The 16705-nt window shown below is 38.2% G+C and overlaps 1 protein-coding gene across 2 annotated transcripts in view; it reads left to right on the top strand.

Moving 5' to 3' along the window:
• Positions 1–16258, top strand: part of fbxl4 (F-box and leucine-rich repeat protein 4) — a 140107-nt gene extending 123849 nt beyond the window's left edge. For both annotated transcript variants that reach the window (XM_041187945.1, XM_041187944.1), the window contains 3 exons: positions 913–984; positions 4518–4830; positions 14896–16258. In XM_041187945.1, the coding sequence (XP_041043879.1) occupies positions 913–984; positions 4518–4830; positions 14896–15059 (549 nt within the window). In that variant the 3' untranslated portion in view covers positions 15060–16258. The remainder of the gene's footprint in view (positions 1–912; positions 985–4517; positions 4831–14895) is intronic.
• Positions 16259–16705: the final 447 nt, after the last annotated feature.

The raw sequence follows: 16705 nt of genomic DNA, 5'->3' as shown, positions 1-16705 counted from the left end.
GAAGTAAACTCATGTGAAGCATAAACATTGGCATGGATCTACTGGGCTAAATGGCTGGTTTCTGTGCTGCAAATACTTTATAAATCTAATAATAATGTCAAGTGAATGTTCATATTTATTATAAATGTTAATATGTATTGAATGAAAATAAATGTATAAACAGCTGCTCTGGACAACTACTAATCTCAATTCTTCATTCACCTTAAAGCTTTGTTACACAGCCAGTAAGGTTCTGATGTTAATTTCTTGTGTGATCTATTTTATTCTGTTCTGTATAAACCCAGTGCTGCACAAAGGATGAAATGATGTGACTAACTCTTGAGTTCTATAGCTGTAATCAGCACTAGTTAATTGAATTATAGCTTTGTAATTGCTTCCACAGTATACTTTACTCTGTATGTTATACATGCAGGCACTCCAGTTAACTGTGACTAGTATCCTTTGGCTGGCATCGGTCAGTATTGTTCAATCCTGCCACTCTATGTGGTTTGCTATTGACAGTTTCTCTAGGTTATCTGATCTGTGAATGTCACAGTTGCCACTTTATTTCTGGGATACCACTGATCTATTCTGGTGCCACACAGCAGCCTTACATGTTAGTGAAAGGTCTCAGCATTTTCAAGATTTCCCCCTTAGGGAGAGGTGTTCAGAGGCAGAGAGCCCCTGATAACTGCGATCTGTGCAGATTCACATCTAGAGGGAACTGCATTTTGAGCCTGTAATGATTTGTTTGGCCATGAGCTAATCGATGGTCTGAATACCTTGGGACTCATTAAACTGCATTTGTGGTAGATGTAACCTACGTTTAGAGCAGTATTTTGAGAAAGGCAGTGACAGGCTTTAATGCCTAATTGACCTCTTTTCCCTTTGTTTCTCTATCCACATTGCCTCTGATGTGTCCCATAACGGCAGCAAACAGCACTGCTCAGCATTCTGAACTTTTGCTTGGAACTTCAGCACCTCAGCCTTGGCAGCTGTGTCATGGTAAGAACTTGGAGTTGCATGAACTAATCATTTTCTTTTAAGGTCAAGCATGGTCTTATTTTAAAGTACTAACAACATAAAATCTCCAAAACCCCATTCTATTTCATAACATTTTAAAAAGAAAGCATATCAAAAATCATAATCAGACCAATGTTTATTGTGAAATGTAATTATAAAGTACCGAATAAAAAAAACTTTAGCATAGATGTGGTGTCATGAATTACCTCAAATAATTCATAACTGATCATTTTATTTCAATTATGAATGAGAGAACAGACAGTGAGGTTTTGGTGACTTGTTCCCAGATTTAGGTTTTGAATTTGTCATTTGAGAAAAGTTGATCTGCCATATTTTGTCAGAACCAAATAATTCTAAAATGTATAGGTACAAAGGAATCCTATTATATGCAATAGGTGGGGGAGAATTCTTTTTAAAAATTAACCTAGTTATAACCTTGCGTTATAACTTGCATACAAGAGATGAGGGGGCCCGGTCAGCTAAGTTGGCTAGGTGGCTAGCATGTGATTCAGAATAATGCCAACAGCACGGGTTTGATTCCCGTTTCGGCCAAAGCAGATAGCGACCTGGCTCCTCGCTATGTTCCTGAGAGTGGAAGGCAATGGCAAATCACCACTGACATAAACTGCCAAGATAACGGCTCAGGGTGAAACATCAGCAGATAATGAGCCAAGAACCTGCCTTCAGGGAGATCACACATGACATGACATTTAAGAGGTCTAAGTATAAAAACAACTAGGAGTTTGCTAAATATGTACAACTATTAAGACTTAGATTTTTTTCTCAATTTGCATATGCATATATTTAATGACAATATATTTCCTTATGCATTATTTATCATTTGAATTTTTAATGGTGAGCTTAAATACCACAAGATAAGGCTATAGAAAAGATCCCTTCATCACTAGGACATAAATTAATTTTATTTTGATACTTAAAATTATGACACTGTAGATATCTTTACTTTTTATTATTCTCTTACCAGTGCCATCCTTTGACTCCTCCAAACAAACGTATATATTTATACCTTAACAAATGTCTGAGATCATGTTCAGATGTTTTTTGAAATGCATTATCCTGAATCCCATCAGCTATTCAGTGGCGATGATTATTTCAAAATTATTAGCAAACTTTATCGATATGTGGGAAAAGGGTTGTAAAAATGGCCTACAGTCAGAACAAGTATATTTCCAATTATAGTCAAAGCTTTGTAAGACAGAATCAGCAAAGCAATTCCTTCAACAAATGCCCCTCTCTTCATAGTTTGTGCTTTTTCAATGACTTTGAAGGAGCCCAACAAGAACAAGTGGAAGACTTTTTTTAGTGGGTGTGTTATAATAAGGTTCGAATTCATATTACAGGTGAAATTTGGTGTCTTCCCACTGATCTTTTAGGAATATGCAAGACTCTTAACTCAGGCAAACATGGGTGTTGGTGAATTATCATAGTTTTTCTCATGAGAGGAAAATAACACAAAACATTCTGTACCTGCAGCCGAATTCTGTGAATATTGTTGACCTTGAGATTAAAATCCTCTCAGGATGAAATCAAAGTGTACACTATTTGGTTGATGAGTTCACACTTAATTATTTTACTTTTCACTAGGGTAAAATATTATTTTCAGGCGTTTTCAAAATAGCAGCAATTCCCTGGGCTAAAATATCTGATTTGCATTTTACCATCAATTCACTTTAATGTAATTTTCAACAAAATATTTAAAATTAACTAAAGTTGTTAGATTTTGAGCTGTAATCTAAAGAGTTTGTTTTTGAAACATTTTTTACCATATCCCTGTAACAGGAGTTAAACTATCCTCCACCATCGGTAAATAAATCAGTTGAATCACTTTTAATGAAAGTAAAGGACACTGACCTTGAAATTGTTCTGTAGGGAGAACTTTCATTTGACTGAAATTCCTCTTTCTGCTGTTTGGTGGAGATGTTAACCTAAAATAAATGTCTAAAGTGTCTGTTAAATACCATTAGAGTAGAATTTCAGACAAATACATTAAATACTTCCAAGTTAGCATTCCACAGTGTGATTTCAAATGTATTGAATAGTAAACTTTTCACCCTATAATTATGAAAACTGTAGCAACCTATGAAACTAATGTATATATCCACTTTTTAAAGAATATTCAAACATTCTGAGGCTTTTGTGATGTGACTAGGGCGTTAAGTCATGCACAATTGGAGAGAAGAGTAGGTAACAGGATCCTTTTGTTCAGTATAATACAACAAATCTTTTCAATTATGCAATTAATTTGGTTGTGGAAAGAGAAGCCCATGTATAAGAGAAATACTTACGATTGATTTATAGAGTTCAGCAGTTGCTCTTTTTTAAATAATTGCATCATTTCTGTATTTCATTGACTCTCCCTTGGATTTACTCTGAAATATCCACTAACACATTTGCTAAAATGGCATTCTTTCATACCAAAATAGCAAATAGCATGATAGAAAATTCAGCCTATTTTAAAGAGGAAGGAAAGGGAAGTGAAAGGAGATTCATTTCTGCTTAAAACGCTCCATGTGCTTTTCTTTTGGGAAAAGAAAAATGTCTGTTGCTGCTTTGTTTCGAGATGTTTGCTGACACTTTGGGTCTCCTACGCTCAGAACTGTTCTGTTGGTGTCATTGGTATTTGTTTCTGGAGAGGTTCCATTCGTTTTAGTGGGGTGGCAACTTTGGATCTGCCTGGGAACTGATACAGAGTGCCCGACCCCAAGAAAACGCTCAACTGACTAAGTCTGTAGTAGGTCTGAAATAGTGGGTCTAACTGTGCTTACCTAAATTGAGGTATTTTAATGATTGTAAATAAAGAGGTATTTGTTCCTGTGTTTTTCCCCCCAAGAGTGTGATGTGACAAGGGTTGAGGGTGGATGTTGAGAATTGCCAGTCATTTTAAAAAAACTTTGGCTTAAGCATTTGAAGGGATAATCCACTGTTGTCGTTGCTCTGGTTGTTTTTTTTATCACTGTGTTAGAAGTTAGCTTGTGTGTACTGTGCTGAATAGTGAAACTTTAATCGAAGTACACCTTTCGTGGAATGTAATATAAATGAAGTAAGTTGATATAATTGTGATTTTCTTGTTTCCATTTGAAAGCCTGCTTGGCAGTACATATTGCCATCTTTCATGGAAAGAATTATTGTCTCAAGATCTTTTAAATGTCCAGTTGATCATTTTGTTACCATCCTGATTATGATGTATATTGCCACCTGAACAACAGGTTAGTAGAATAAGCTGAGGGTCACTCATAGTACAAATCTCGTTAGTGTGAATGATTTCTTACTGAGAGGGAATACCCTCAGTAAGTCAAAAACATACTTGATTTGTCATGTTTCTACATAGCAAGTGTTGGCTGTATTATTTGTACAATTTATGCCTTACATAACTCCCCAAACTTGTTTTCATGAAAATGCTTTTTTTTATCAGAACACAATTCCTGAGGAGCATGAAAAACAGTTACCCACATGAGATTTGGATCACTATTGATTGTTGACATTCTACTGTCTAGGTTGATGACTATGACCTTGTGGCTAGTGTGATTGGTGCCAAGTGCAAAAAGCTACGATCACTAGATCTGTGGAGATGTAAAAATATCACAGAAAATGGCATAGCCGCTATAGTATCAGGTTGCCGGCTCCTGGAAGAACTGGACCTTGGATGGTGCCCGACGTTACAGAGCAGTACAGGATGCTTTATAAAGCTTGCTCGCAAACTACCCAACTTGCGCAAGATCTTTCTGACAGCCAATAGATCTGTTTGTGACACAGATATCGAGGAGCTGGCGACAAATTGCCCTCATCTGTTCCACGTGGATATATTAGGTAAGAAAATAGCTTAGGAGATTGACTTGTGAGTGTGCTTTGGAATTTTGTAGTCTTTTGTAAAGCAAAAAATGGTTTGATTTCACAAGTGATCACAAGATATGTTTACCCTAGCAATCCAGTTTCCAGTTTCTAGATCAACCTGTTGAATTTTCCAGAAAACATTCTTCTTTCATTTACTAAGCTCAGTATGAACCTGGTGTACTCCACCATGGAAACTGGGCACATGGTAAATATTTATGCTGTGGTAAGGTTTCCAGAAAAGGCAGAGATTTTGACTTTTAAAAGAAAGTTTTATTTTAGTTTCTGATCCAATTTCCAGCCCATTTTTATATATTCTGAATTAGAAAACCAGGAATTCATTATATCTGATCTTATACTTAATCTCTGTACAATAAAATTAAGCTGGTTTGTATTCTTTGCAGTTTGTGACATTTTGAATTGTGCTTGGAGACTACAATGTTATTTTAAAGCAATGCAGTTCTTGGTTATAATCCTCCCCTCCCCCATCCCTAATATACTGAGGGAAATACTCTTATTAATTAAATGAATGTTATCAGTAAAACAGATAATCCCCTGCCTCCAAGCACCCTAAGCAGCAGCTGTGTGCCAGTAGGGCAGGGTGGATACTAATAATAGTCTTACTAACCTTTGCTTCTTGTTAACTTAGTGCTATGTGACGTGTACACATTAAAATTCAGGAAACTTCCGCCAATGAGAGAAATGAGCCATGTCCACTTATACTGTGTTCAAGAAAGCTGCCTCCATCAAAAAAAAAGTTGGAAAAGACAGACATGTTAAATATCAAACCTATGAGCTGCTAGCTTCTTGGGTTATTTTGTTCTGTAGTGCAAGGCTTTATTGAACTTCATTGAAGTCAATCCAGTAGCAAGGCATGCTATTTCTTAACTCTATTTTAGTAATTTAAAGCATTCAAATCAAAAAGAAGGACCTCAAGGATGATTTTATTTTAGCTTAATACTTTGTATAAAAAAAACAAACAAAAATCAAACCTGGCCAAAAGAAAAATCTGATTCCTGGCTAACACCACATTCTGAAGCCCACATATACTTATACTGTAGCCCATGAAACAAATAATGAATTGCCTCAAGATCAACAAAATCCAAAGCAAGGATAAAGTAAACTTGAGCACATACATAATTTGGAGCAGTATTGCCCAGTACTAGTCACATGAAGCTAATTGGGAATCCAGGTGCCACTAATTGCATTCCTGATTAGTAAATAAAAGAGGCATCAACCTTGGGCAAATGATCCTAATACCTAAATTTGCACAGCACTTCCATGTGTACTTTAATGTTTTTGTGTATTTGTTGGTAAAATGGTAAGTCAAAAAGCACAGCAACAAGTATTGTCAAAGCTTTTAGTTTTATACACAATAGGGTAATAGCAAGAATACCAAATGCAAAGGGAACAATTTATACTGCATGAGAAGAGAGTTCTGATTGGCTGGGAAGAGAACTCTGACTGGTAGGGGCAGTCACCATGGAAAGTGCACCAGTTGATGTGACAGACAATTAACTGCTAAGCGTTGTTCGAAATTTAAACCAGGTGGCTTGACTCTGATTAGTCAAGGCATTGCCCTGAGGACTGAACCAGTGAATAAGTTGTCACTTGTTTAGCAGAAACAGGCACAATTTATATGTTCATTCTGTCCACAAAGAACAGAACCCTTTGTATTAATCTATATAATTTCCAGTATATGCAAATGCGCCACACCGCAAGCCCAACTGACAACCTTAAATTGATTGTCAGTTTAATTCTTGGAACACTGAGGATTATTTAGCAAATGTTGTCCAATCACAGAATCACATCTAATGTTGGATACTGTTTTGAATTTTGCAAGCACAGGCTGTTTGGGTATGGTCTGTACCTTGCCCATTGTGAACAGTGTCTGGGACATGCTGTTTAATACAATCCGCCAGTCTTTGGGATGTGTGGGCCTACATACCTAACATCACACTGGCACTGAAATTTATATACCACATTACTGATTTGTGCGATAGAAAGAACATCTTTTTGGCTTGACAGCAGCATCCTGTTAGTGGCGAATTCCACACATGTTGCTACTTCTCACCAGAAGCATAGCTTTGTAAGATTACCAAAAAAGGCAATCCAATCATATCTATATATATATATATATATATGTATATGTATACACATATATAAAGATTAATCTTACAATGATGATGCACAAAAGGCCTGCCTTTTAGATAGAACAAACTTTAAATTTCTTGAGCTACTTTAACAAGTTCTAGAATTTATGCAGCCACAATCCCTTTGAGCCAAACACTAGAAAGTGATATTTCTTAAAGAAACCAACCAATTAATGAATTATTTGACTGTATGACAGTTTTGTGTCACGGTTCAGTTTAGCCGGATCTCAGCTCTGGCTAGTAAGCATTACTAGCTTTGTTTTAGTTCTGTGAATTTATACGTTAACCTGTTACTCAATGCATCCCTTCTGTAATCTATCCCTGGATAATTTACCAAATAAGATAATGAGCAGGCATTTGCCTTCCAGGCCTTTGAAAATCCCACTCTTTAACTAGCTGCAGGAAAGTGTACCATAGTGCTCACAGTAATCATAGAAGCATAGACCAAACAGCACAGAAGGAGGCCATTCAGCCCATCGTCCAACAGCTCTTTTAAGCGGCAATACAGCTAGTCTCAGGCCCCACTCCCTGCATTTCTTTCTCCTTCAAATATTTATCTACTTTTCTTTTGAAGGCTAGAATCTCTTTCCTTTATAAAAACAGAAAACGCTGGAAAAACTCAGCATCACAGCAAAACTCGTGGAAGGTGATGGCGTAGTAGTATTGTCACTGCTAGTAATCCAGAGACCCAGGGTAATGCTCTGGGGTCCCGGGTTCAAATCCTGCCGTGGCAGGTGGTGGAGTTTGAATTCAATAAAAATCTGGAATTAGAAGTCCAATGATGACCATGAACCCATTGGGCAGAATTTTGCTGTTGGTGAGCAGGGGGCGGGGCCTGCTCGCCGACATGTAAAATGACATGGGATGACATCGGGCGGAATCCCCGACATCATCCCGGCCCATTTAAATTTTCAGGAAGGCGGGGGTGCAGCAAAATCAGCTGCTGGCCCGCAGACATGTTAATGGCCAATTGAGGCCATTGAGAGGATCAATTAAACAATTAAAGGACCTGTCCATCCAACCTTAAGGTTAGCAGGCAGGCCAGGAGCCCCAGCGGCATGAAACCTCATCCACCGGCGAGATAAGGCTACATGCAGGGTTTTTAAATTTTTAATAAAGTTATTTAAATTATGAACATGTCCCATCTCATGTGACATTGTCACATGAGAGGGACATGTTAGGGAATTTCTTTTTTCTATTTTTAATATTTTTCAACATGGAAGCGATCACCCTGAGGCTGCACTTAGCCTCAGGGAGATGTGCATTCTTTTGTGTGCATGCACGAAAGAGCGTACTCTCGCTTTTGGGGAATCGCACATGCCCACACAGGAAGCACATAGCACTTCCCACCAGACGTCACGCTGGGCGGTCCTTAACTGGCCCGCCCACGTAAAATGGCTCAGGGGCCTGCTTCTCCAGCGGGGGTTGGCTCCCTGCCTACTGAAAATTGGGTCGAGCCCACCCGCCCGACAGGCAGAAAATTCTGCCCGTTGTCGATTGTTGTAAAAACCCACCTGGTTCACTAGTGTCTGCTTTCCTTACCTGCTCTGGCCTACAGCAATGTGGTTGATTCTTAAATGACCTCTGGACTAGAGGGCAACTAGGGATGGGTAATAAATGCTGGCCTGGCCAGCGACGCCCACATCCATGAACGAATTAAAAAAAAAATGCTCTGGCAGCATTTGTGGAGAGAGAAACAGAGGCCAGGATTTTCCGGTCTTACCCATGGCGGGGCCCATCATACGCAGGATGGAAAGTTTGGCAAACCAGCAAAAAGCCCCTTCGGGACTGGAAAATCCCAGCCAGAGTTTTGACTCCAATATGACTGCCCTTCGGGACTCCTCCCATTACCCTATCAGGGAGTGCATTCCAAATCTTGACGCATAAAATGATTTTTCTCATGCTGGCTGTTGTCAATCACCTGAAATCTGTGCCCTTTGGTTATTGATCATTCACTCATTTGAAACAGTCTCTCTTTATTTGTCCTATCTAAACCTTCCATGATTTTAAACACCTCTTAGCCTTCTCTGCTCAAGGGAGGACAACCCCAGCCTTTCCAGTTCAGCTGTGTAACTTAATCCCTGATCCCTGGATCTTGCCCTCTATTTTTATTTATTCATAGAAGCACCTATCCCCCGAGTTGGTTTCTCCCCATTTAAAGGACGTATGTTGAGACACATATCCAAAGCCTACCATTTAGTGGCATGGAATATTAAAATACTCCTTTCATTCTTCCAGTTGTTTAGTAGTTAATTGATGCAGTTCAGATTTTTCAGAGTGCCTCATTTTTCTCACCTTGTTACAAGCCATTCATTGTCAACAAATAGCTCTAATAAATTCTGAAGCATTAACTATTGTTAATACGTTGTATCTGTATTTAACTTCTTCAGTGTAGTCAGCAAAACTTCCAAAAATCTAAGTGAATAGATGGTTATAAAATTTAATGATTTGCAGTTACCACAATGTACTTCATTTTATTTCAGTTCAGTTCAGCTTTGCTTGAAAGAGCCAGTAAGTTATTTCTGTAAATTTATTCCTAGCAGGGTTTACTTAGTTTGTGTTTACTTGTGCACATCAGTAGCAATATGAGGACGGTGTATGTGCCTGTCAGCATGCATGTGTTAATACAAATGTGAAGTTGTTTGAATGTGTTCTAATAGCATTTTGAGCGTGTGTGTGTGTGTGAGAGAGAGAGAGAGAAAGGGAGGTTTGCTTAGTTGTAATTTATATTTCATCTATTTTCTCATTCCCTTTCAGTGAGAATTTAATACAGCAAGTATTTCAGTTGGTAAAAAAAGACAAATTATGATTCTGCCTTAAAACAATGTAAACATTGAGCCAAACCGATTCAGAATACTTTGAATTATTCATATGCATATCTTTCAAAATTATTAATTTGTGTTTATAATTGAATAGTGCTTGTCATATTCAACAGGAAGGAATCTTGCAAATATTTTTCAGCAGCAACAAAGCTTGTTGATTTTAATTTTTAGCTACCAGCAGAATAAACTGTTAAACAAAAAGAGAGAAACTCTTCCAAAACCCCTGTGGCAGATGAGGGATTCCTGGAGAAGATTTTTAGAAATCGATCAGAAGTGCTGGTTGAGTGGAAATAAACACAGCGAGTTAGCAATTTGTTTGTGTAGTGCAATTTAAGGTGGCTTTCAATGTCGTTAATGAAGAGCGCCGCACAGCTCATGCAGGTAGCGGCCACAGCACCGTCTGCTCCTAGGGAATCAAGGTAGTCTATGTAGCACCACTTTGAAGTAACAATGCATGAACAGATTCTTAGCCCACTAACTTCTCAATATTGCTGCAAATAGAATTTTTTTTACAAGATTCAAAGATTCATTAGTTGCAATTTTTCCCATCTGTATTGTCTGTGGCATTAAGAAAAAGAAAAGGAAATGAGTGTACTTAGCATGCAAAGGTATGAGTACAAATGTAGTGATTATGTTTTTATTGTTGGCAGTTTACAAAAATATTTAAACAAAGATGCAAGAGAAATTATTTTAGAATTTCAGACTTTACAATTATTACATTGAACTGCCAGATTAAAATTATTATGTACTTTAAAATGTTGCAAAACATATAATTTAGGAAACATTGCCATTTGTATGTACTGAGCAACGTCTTCATCTTGTGCACTATCTTGTCAGTAATCTAAATGCAAGATTCTATTTAACAGGTATTGATGCTGTATTCAAAGACGACAGCATATTTCATAGCAGGGCAACTGAAAGGTTATTTATGATGTGATGATGTGGATTGTCCATTCCTTACTTGTTATTCCAGAATGTTCACTTGGGTCATTGTATTCATCTCTTTTAGATCATTTTTGCAGTTGTGAAAAAGTATTCTGTGCCTTTTATTTTTATGGTATTGAAACCTTTCACATGTAAATTTTAGAAGGCATTAAATCAAGAGTAATTATGTTTAAGCATGATTTCATGACAGAAGCTTCTTCATTTGTGGTGCTTCCCTACAAGTGAAATGTATTTTCAGTCAATTTCAAAGGGGGTTTTCTCCTCTTTTTCATCTGTCTTCCTTCTCCCCTTCCTATGTCATCATTTCTGAAAAAAAGACTTGTTGCACTGTTGGAGGCTGACTTCATTCTCTTTCATGACCTACAAGATCTATGCATCATCTAACCTTGTCTTTCCCCTACAATTTCTGGACTTTTAAAAGTTAAAACTTGGCATCACCTGTACACTATTTCCTCATTTACGTCATCTTCCCTTCCATTTTTCCCAGCTTTGCTGGTGATCTGTCTTGTGACTCTGGGGTCTTCCCTTACTTTTCTTTGTAAACATTACTCCTTTTATGTTCCTCTTAAACAAAAATCCAGAGCATTCAAGCATTCCCAAAAATATCAAACATGGTGTACAGGATTTATTAATAAAATGAAAACAACCAAATCCCATTTGGCATCACTTTAGCTCAAATATCCTTACTTGTTCAATGTATCCAACATGTTCCATAGCCATTTACATAGCATTTCTTCCACATTCGCAGTTTGCAATTACTTTTTTAACAAGGAAACTGCATTTAACCTACATCTTGTAAACTTCCGATTTAAAACATTTCTGAATTAACCAAACCCCACCACACTTTAGGAAGGATGTGAAGGCATTAGAAAGGGCATAGACAAGATTCAGGAGAATAGTTCTCGGGGTGAGGAACTTCAGTTATGTAGACTAGAGAGGTTGGGAGTGTTCTCCTTGGAGAAGGGAAGGTTGAGAGAAGATTTGATATAAGTATTCAGAATCAAAATTGAGGGGTCTGGACAGAGTAGTTGGAGAGAAATTGTTTCCATCCTGGAAGAATTGTGAGCCAAGAGGCACAGATTTAGAGTAATTGGCAAAAGTAGCAATGGCGACATGAGGAAAAACTTTATTGCATCGAGTGACTTGGATTGGAATGCACACCTGAAATGTGGTGGAGGCAGGTTCAGTGGAGTATTCAAGAGTAAGTTGGCTTATTATCTGAAAAGGAAAAATGTGCAAGGCTACTGGGAGAAAATGGGGGAGTGTCACTAGTTAACTTGCTCTTTTGGAGAATCAGCACAGACAAACCAGGTCGAATGGCTCCCTACTGTGCTGTAACCATTCTAAATCAATAACCGTGAGAGGATGCCCCATCAGTCTCCTGGCATTCCACTTTAATAAAGAATCTTGGAAGCTGACAAACGAGATTACTTGTTAAGTTTGGTACTGGTAAACAATATCATTCGTTTTCATAGATATGCAGTTAGAACATCCTCCCCTCAAATCTCTCTTATGTGTTAAGCTCCCTCCGCAATTTTAAGGAGACATATATTTCATCAGAGCAGATGTACCCTGACAATATTAGCAGTGAATATAACTAGTTTGTTTGTCTGTCTGGAAAATTGAAGATTGGCATAGCTTTTGTTCATGGACGTCAAGCAGGAGTAGTTCTAAAGCACTACTGGGCCTGTGTTTTTGGTGTCTTTATAATCAATCAACAGTGAAACCTAGTCATGACTGACATGAACTGAGCTCATCTGTTGGGATGAAATGTCAGTTGTAAATGTGTGACTGGTTCCCCCAATGGCCTGGTGAGAAAAATAACTGCCTGTGCCACACTGAGCTATTCAAGTCAGAAAATTCCAAGTCCATTCTAGGTCTCTCTTAAATCAGATGATCTTAGCATTTGGGACTGTACAGATGTCCTCGGTGCCTCTGGGCTAAAGCAAGAGAAAATTAGCAGGCTTTCTGGTCCTTATCACTATCTAGTGACCCCTTACTGGATAACCTGCATGCTGATCTATGTTTAAAACATGGTCAGGCTTGACTGCGATGTACTTATGAAAATCGGCCACTTGGGCAAGATCCCCAAAGGCTACAGGCACCTGTGGAACCAGACACCAGCAAGAGAGGGGAGAATAGAATGATAGATATGTGGAAAATGTACTTACCAGGAAACATCCATTCAATTGGAAAACTGAAAATAAATATTGGTGAATGTTAAATTTAGTGAATACCTTTTTCTGAAGCTTCAAAAAAGGCACGCAGAAATCTTAGATAAGCACCAATCTATCAGCAAGCTTTATTAGGGTGTCACCAAAACTAAAGCCTACTTCGAAGAATGACATTTTTTTAAAAGTTATTTTGGCTGACACACACTTTGATTCCTTTGGTTGGAAATGCAGAAGGTTCTTGGTGTGTACATTTCCCACAGATTTATTATTGTTCCTCGCCTTTCTGTCTTGTGTTGCCGACATGCAATTCTACAGGTGGAAGCAGCCCTCCAGTACTGTTTCTCACCCAAGTGACTGTTCTTCATGTGTGAGCTCAGGCTGAGAATATTAATGGACAATTTTATTGTTAGGAGCATTATAACCGAGCCTGATTCTGTTCTTCCTTCAACACCCACATTCTCCAGCAGGAATCACTAAATAAACATTGGAAGCAGGAACTCTGGCGCATTTTCTTTTTACACACTCTACCAAGGAACACTGGGGCCAATTATAACATGCTCCCTCTCATTTCTTTATTTCTCTGTCCCTCTACCTAGACTGAGTTCACTGATATCTATGTTATACTAAACATTTTACATATGAATGTGCTTGCTATCAACTTTTTCCATTATGAGTTCCTGTGACCCTATTTATAATGGAAGCTGTCTATGCCATGGTGTAATTGCATCTCCCCCAGTGAAGATGCTGTGGTGCTATCACTGGTAGGATGGTGTCTTAGATTGTATACACTTTAGATAGGCTGTTCACATTATAAATATGCTCATAGGAATCTACAATTGAAAAAGAAAAGTAAGAACCAAATGTATGACTTTAAAATGGGGACTGAAGTACCTCTGCATGCCCTGGTCCAGTTAGTTCCCCTGCCTCTAACCCAACTTTACCTGAAGACTGCACTTTCCCTTGGCTTCCTGTCTGCAGTGCCATAGCAGATCACTTAGTACCAGTTAGTGCTTTAAGACAGAGTAGGGTAGAAGAAGATGGTTTACCAAGTTTTGAGAAAATTGAATGAAGCGTGTACTCACACTTTTAATTGTTCTGTGAGACGCAGATGTACAGGTCATGTTGTAACGGTTTGTCATTTCTAGCATTGTAACCTGATTTGAAGAATGCATTTTAATGTTCAGATTCCTTAACATATAAAATGAACCCAGAAGTTTCTGCACAGTTTTATACCTGCATTTTGCTGCTTTATCTTAGGTTTGGAAAACCAAATCAGCCAACAGACCGTCCTGTTAAATTGGATAGGGCGGTTATCATGCCACTGGAATTTAAACAAAATTAATTAGTAAGCTATAAGAGTTGCATTGACTAGGCTTGTATTTCCTTGAATATAGAAGATTTAGCTGTGATCTAATTAATGATTACAGGACATGATAGGGTAAAAAGAGAGAAATGACTTCTTCTATTGGGAGAGTCCAGAATAATGGAGCCTGACCTTAAAATTACAGCTAGACCATTCAAGGGTATTGTAAGAAAGCACTTCTTCACAAAAAGGGTATGGTAATCTGGAACTTTCACCCCTAAAATCCTATTAAAGAATCTTGTTAGAAAAGGGTGTTAAGACTTACAGAACCTTAGGCAGTCAAATGGAGTTAAGGTACATATCTGCCATGATCTAATTGATTGGTGGTACAGGCTCAAGGGGCTGAATGGTCTACTCCTCTTCCAATATTCTTATTACCTTCCATTGGGAGCTAATTACTCCATCAATGTTTTTACCATGACACTTGATAATTAATTTGCTCACCAATAAATTGGGCTTTAATGAAGGAAATATGCTATTGCAGATTCTACTTCCAGATATTATACAGGGCTTATTTTTTGCACATCAAATAACTCCTTGAGAATATTTAACCTGTAACTTATTTTCCTTCCTGAATTTTTCTATAGGAACCCGAATGGTGAGCCCTGGGGCCTTACGAAAGCTGCTACAGTTCTGTAAGGAGCTCTGTCTGCTAGACGTTTCCTTCTGTTCCCAGATTGATAGTCGAGTGGTGCAAGAACTGAGTGCCAACTTCCCAAATGTGTCAATTAAGAAGAGTTACACCCAGTGACCAACCTTACTGTTCTCATTGCCCAAAGTGATTAATCAGCTCTCTTGTCCTGTTTTGGTTTCTGGGGTTTAACAAAATGAATCTTAACTCAAAGCTTAATTCCTTTGCCATTTGGCACCATTCCCACTGCAGTCCTTCATCTTGGGAAGGTGCCAAAAGGTGTAATTATTGCAATCAATGCAGAGTTGATCTGGGCTCTCACAACTAAATTAATGATGACAATATGAAGTGAATGAGTTAAAGTGCAAGGAACGAAACATGTGTCTTTCTCATAACCCAGTAAGTATATGAAGGAAGTATAAGGTAAATGGATCTGTCATTAACTGTGTTTCTACTATAAATTGCTTCAGTAAAAATGAGTAAAATTTCAAAATAGCTAAGGAACTTTTTTCTTCCCCAAACATATTTTTTTTAAATGCCTCAAGGTTTTATATTTCTCAGTTATAGAGTAGCTCCCTTTAGTAGAATGGGTTTAAAGCAGAGTTGATACAAAGGATGTTTAGATAGAAGGGTGGTGATGCACCGTTTTAAAGCTTGCATTGAGAATCTGTTTTGCATTCTAATAATTAGATTGTTCACTGAGCAAAGTATTTCAAAAATGGTGTTCCTACTACAAATTAAAATTTCCAGTGCTGAAGGTGAGACATTTTGATGTATCATTGGCTGACCCTCAAGTTGAGGATGACGTCTACTCAGGGTCGCAAGTTTCTGTCATGAGTCTTCTTGTGGTTGAACAGGCCAATTTTAAACCCGCAGATCTTTGGGCACATGGGGCAGGACATCCCATGAGGTACTAGGATCCAGAGTGCAGGATTTGCTTCCTTTTCTTTCCTTCCCTGCCGCCGCTCTGCCTCATCATTAAGGCTTTGGGACTCGAAGCATGATGCAGCTTGATGGATAAGTTATCGCCATTCTGAAGGATTGGTAGCAAGCTCCTCCCAGCCATTAAGGTCAATGCTGCCACGCTTCAAGGAGAGCTTTAGAGTGTTTGAAGCGTTTTATTTATCCTCCCCTGGAACTTGGCCATTTGAGAGTTGAGTTGATATGGCCAGACTTTCAAACAACTTTGGAGGGAAATCTTGAAATTTTGGAATGTCGCTACACTGATGTTTCACACATCACATTATCCCTGTATAAAAATCTTTTACCCATGTTGTGGGATGGAACCTTGTTAGAAAAATAAATTTATGCATGATACATTTTTCCTTGTTAGTGCTTCAAAATAAATGTTTAATTTTCTTTATTTTAATGCAGGTGTAAAACTTGATGCAGGATTAGAATACAAGGAATTTGAGTTAAAGATATGATATGTTATCCTTAAGTAAGATAAAATGTTCTCTTAGAAAGTATTTAGCTAATATTTTAAAAGAAGATGCAGGTACAGTGTCTCAAATCTGGCTATCTGAAACCCAGCAATGCCCGGAAACCAGACATTTTTTAAGCTACCATCACCTGACTTTCCCTCCTCACCGACATCCTTGTTCTAACTGCATGGCTGGAAACTCCTTGGAGCTGCTCCCACTCCATCATCAACACTTCATTGAAGTGCAGCAGGAACCCCATTTACAGAGCTTCTGCCACGCTCCCAGCAAAGTAACACTGACAGATCTGAAGCAGCTCCAAAGAATCTCCTTGGCTTATCTTGC

This window comes from Carcharodon carcharias, chromosome 5 (genome assembly GCF_017639515.1).
Source record: "Carcharodon carcharias isolate sCarCar2 chromosome 5, sCarCar2.pri, whole genome shotgun sequence".
Classification (NCBI taxonomy): Eukaryota; Metazoa; Chordata; class Chondrichthyes; order Lamniformes; family Lamnidae; genus Carcharodon; species Carcharodon carcharias.
The sequence above is the reverse complement of the archived record's forward strand: the minus strand, read 5'-3'. Positions and strand labels throughout refer to the sequence as shown.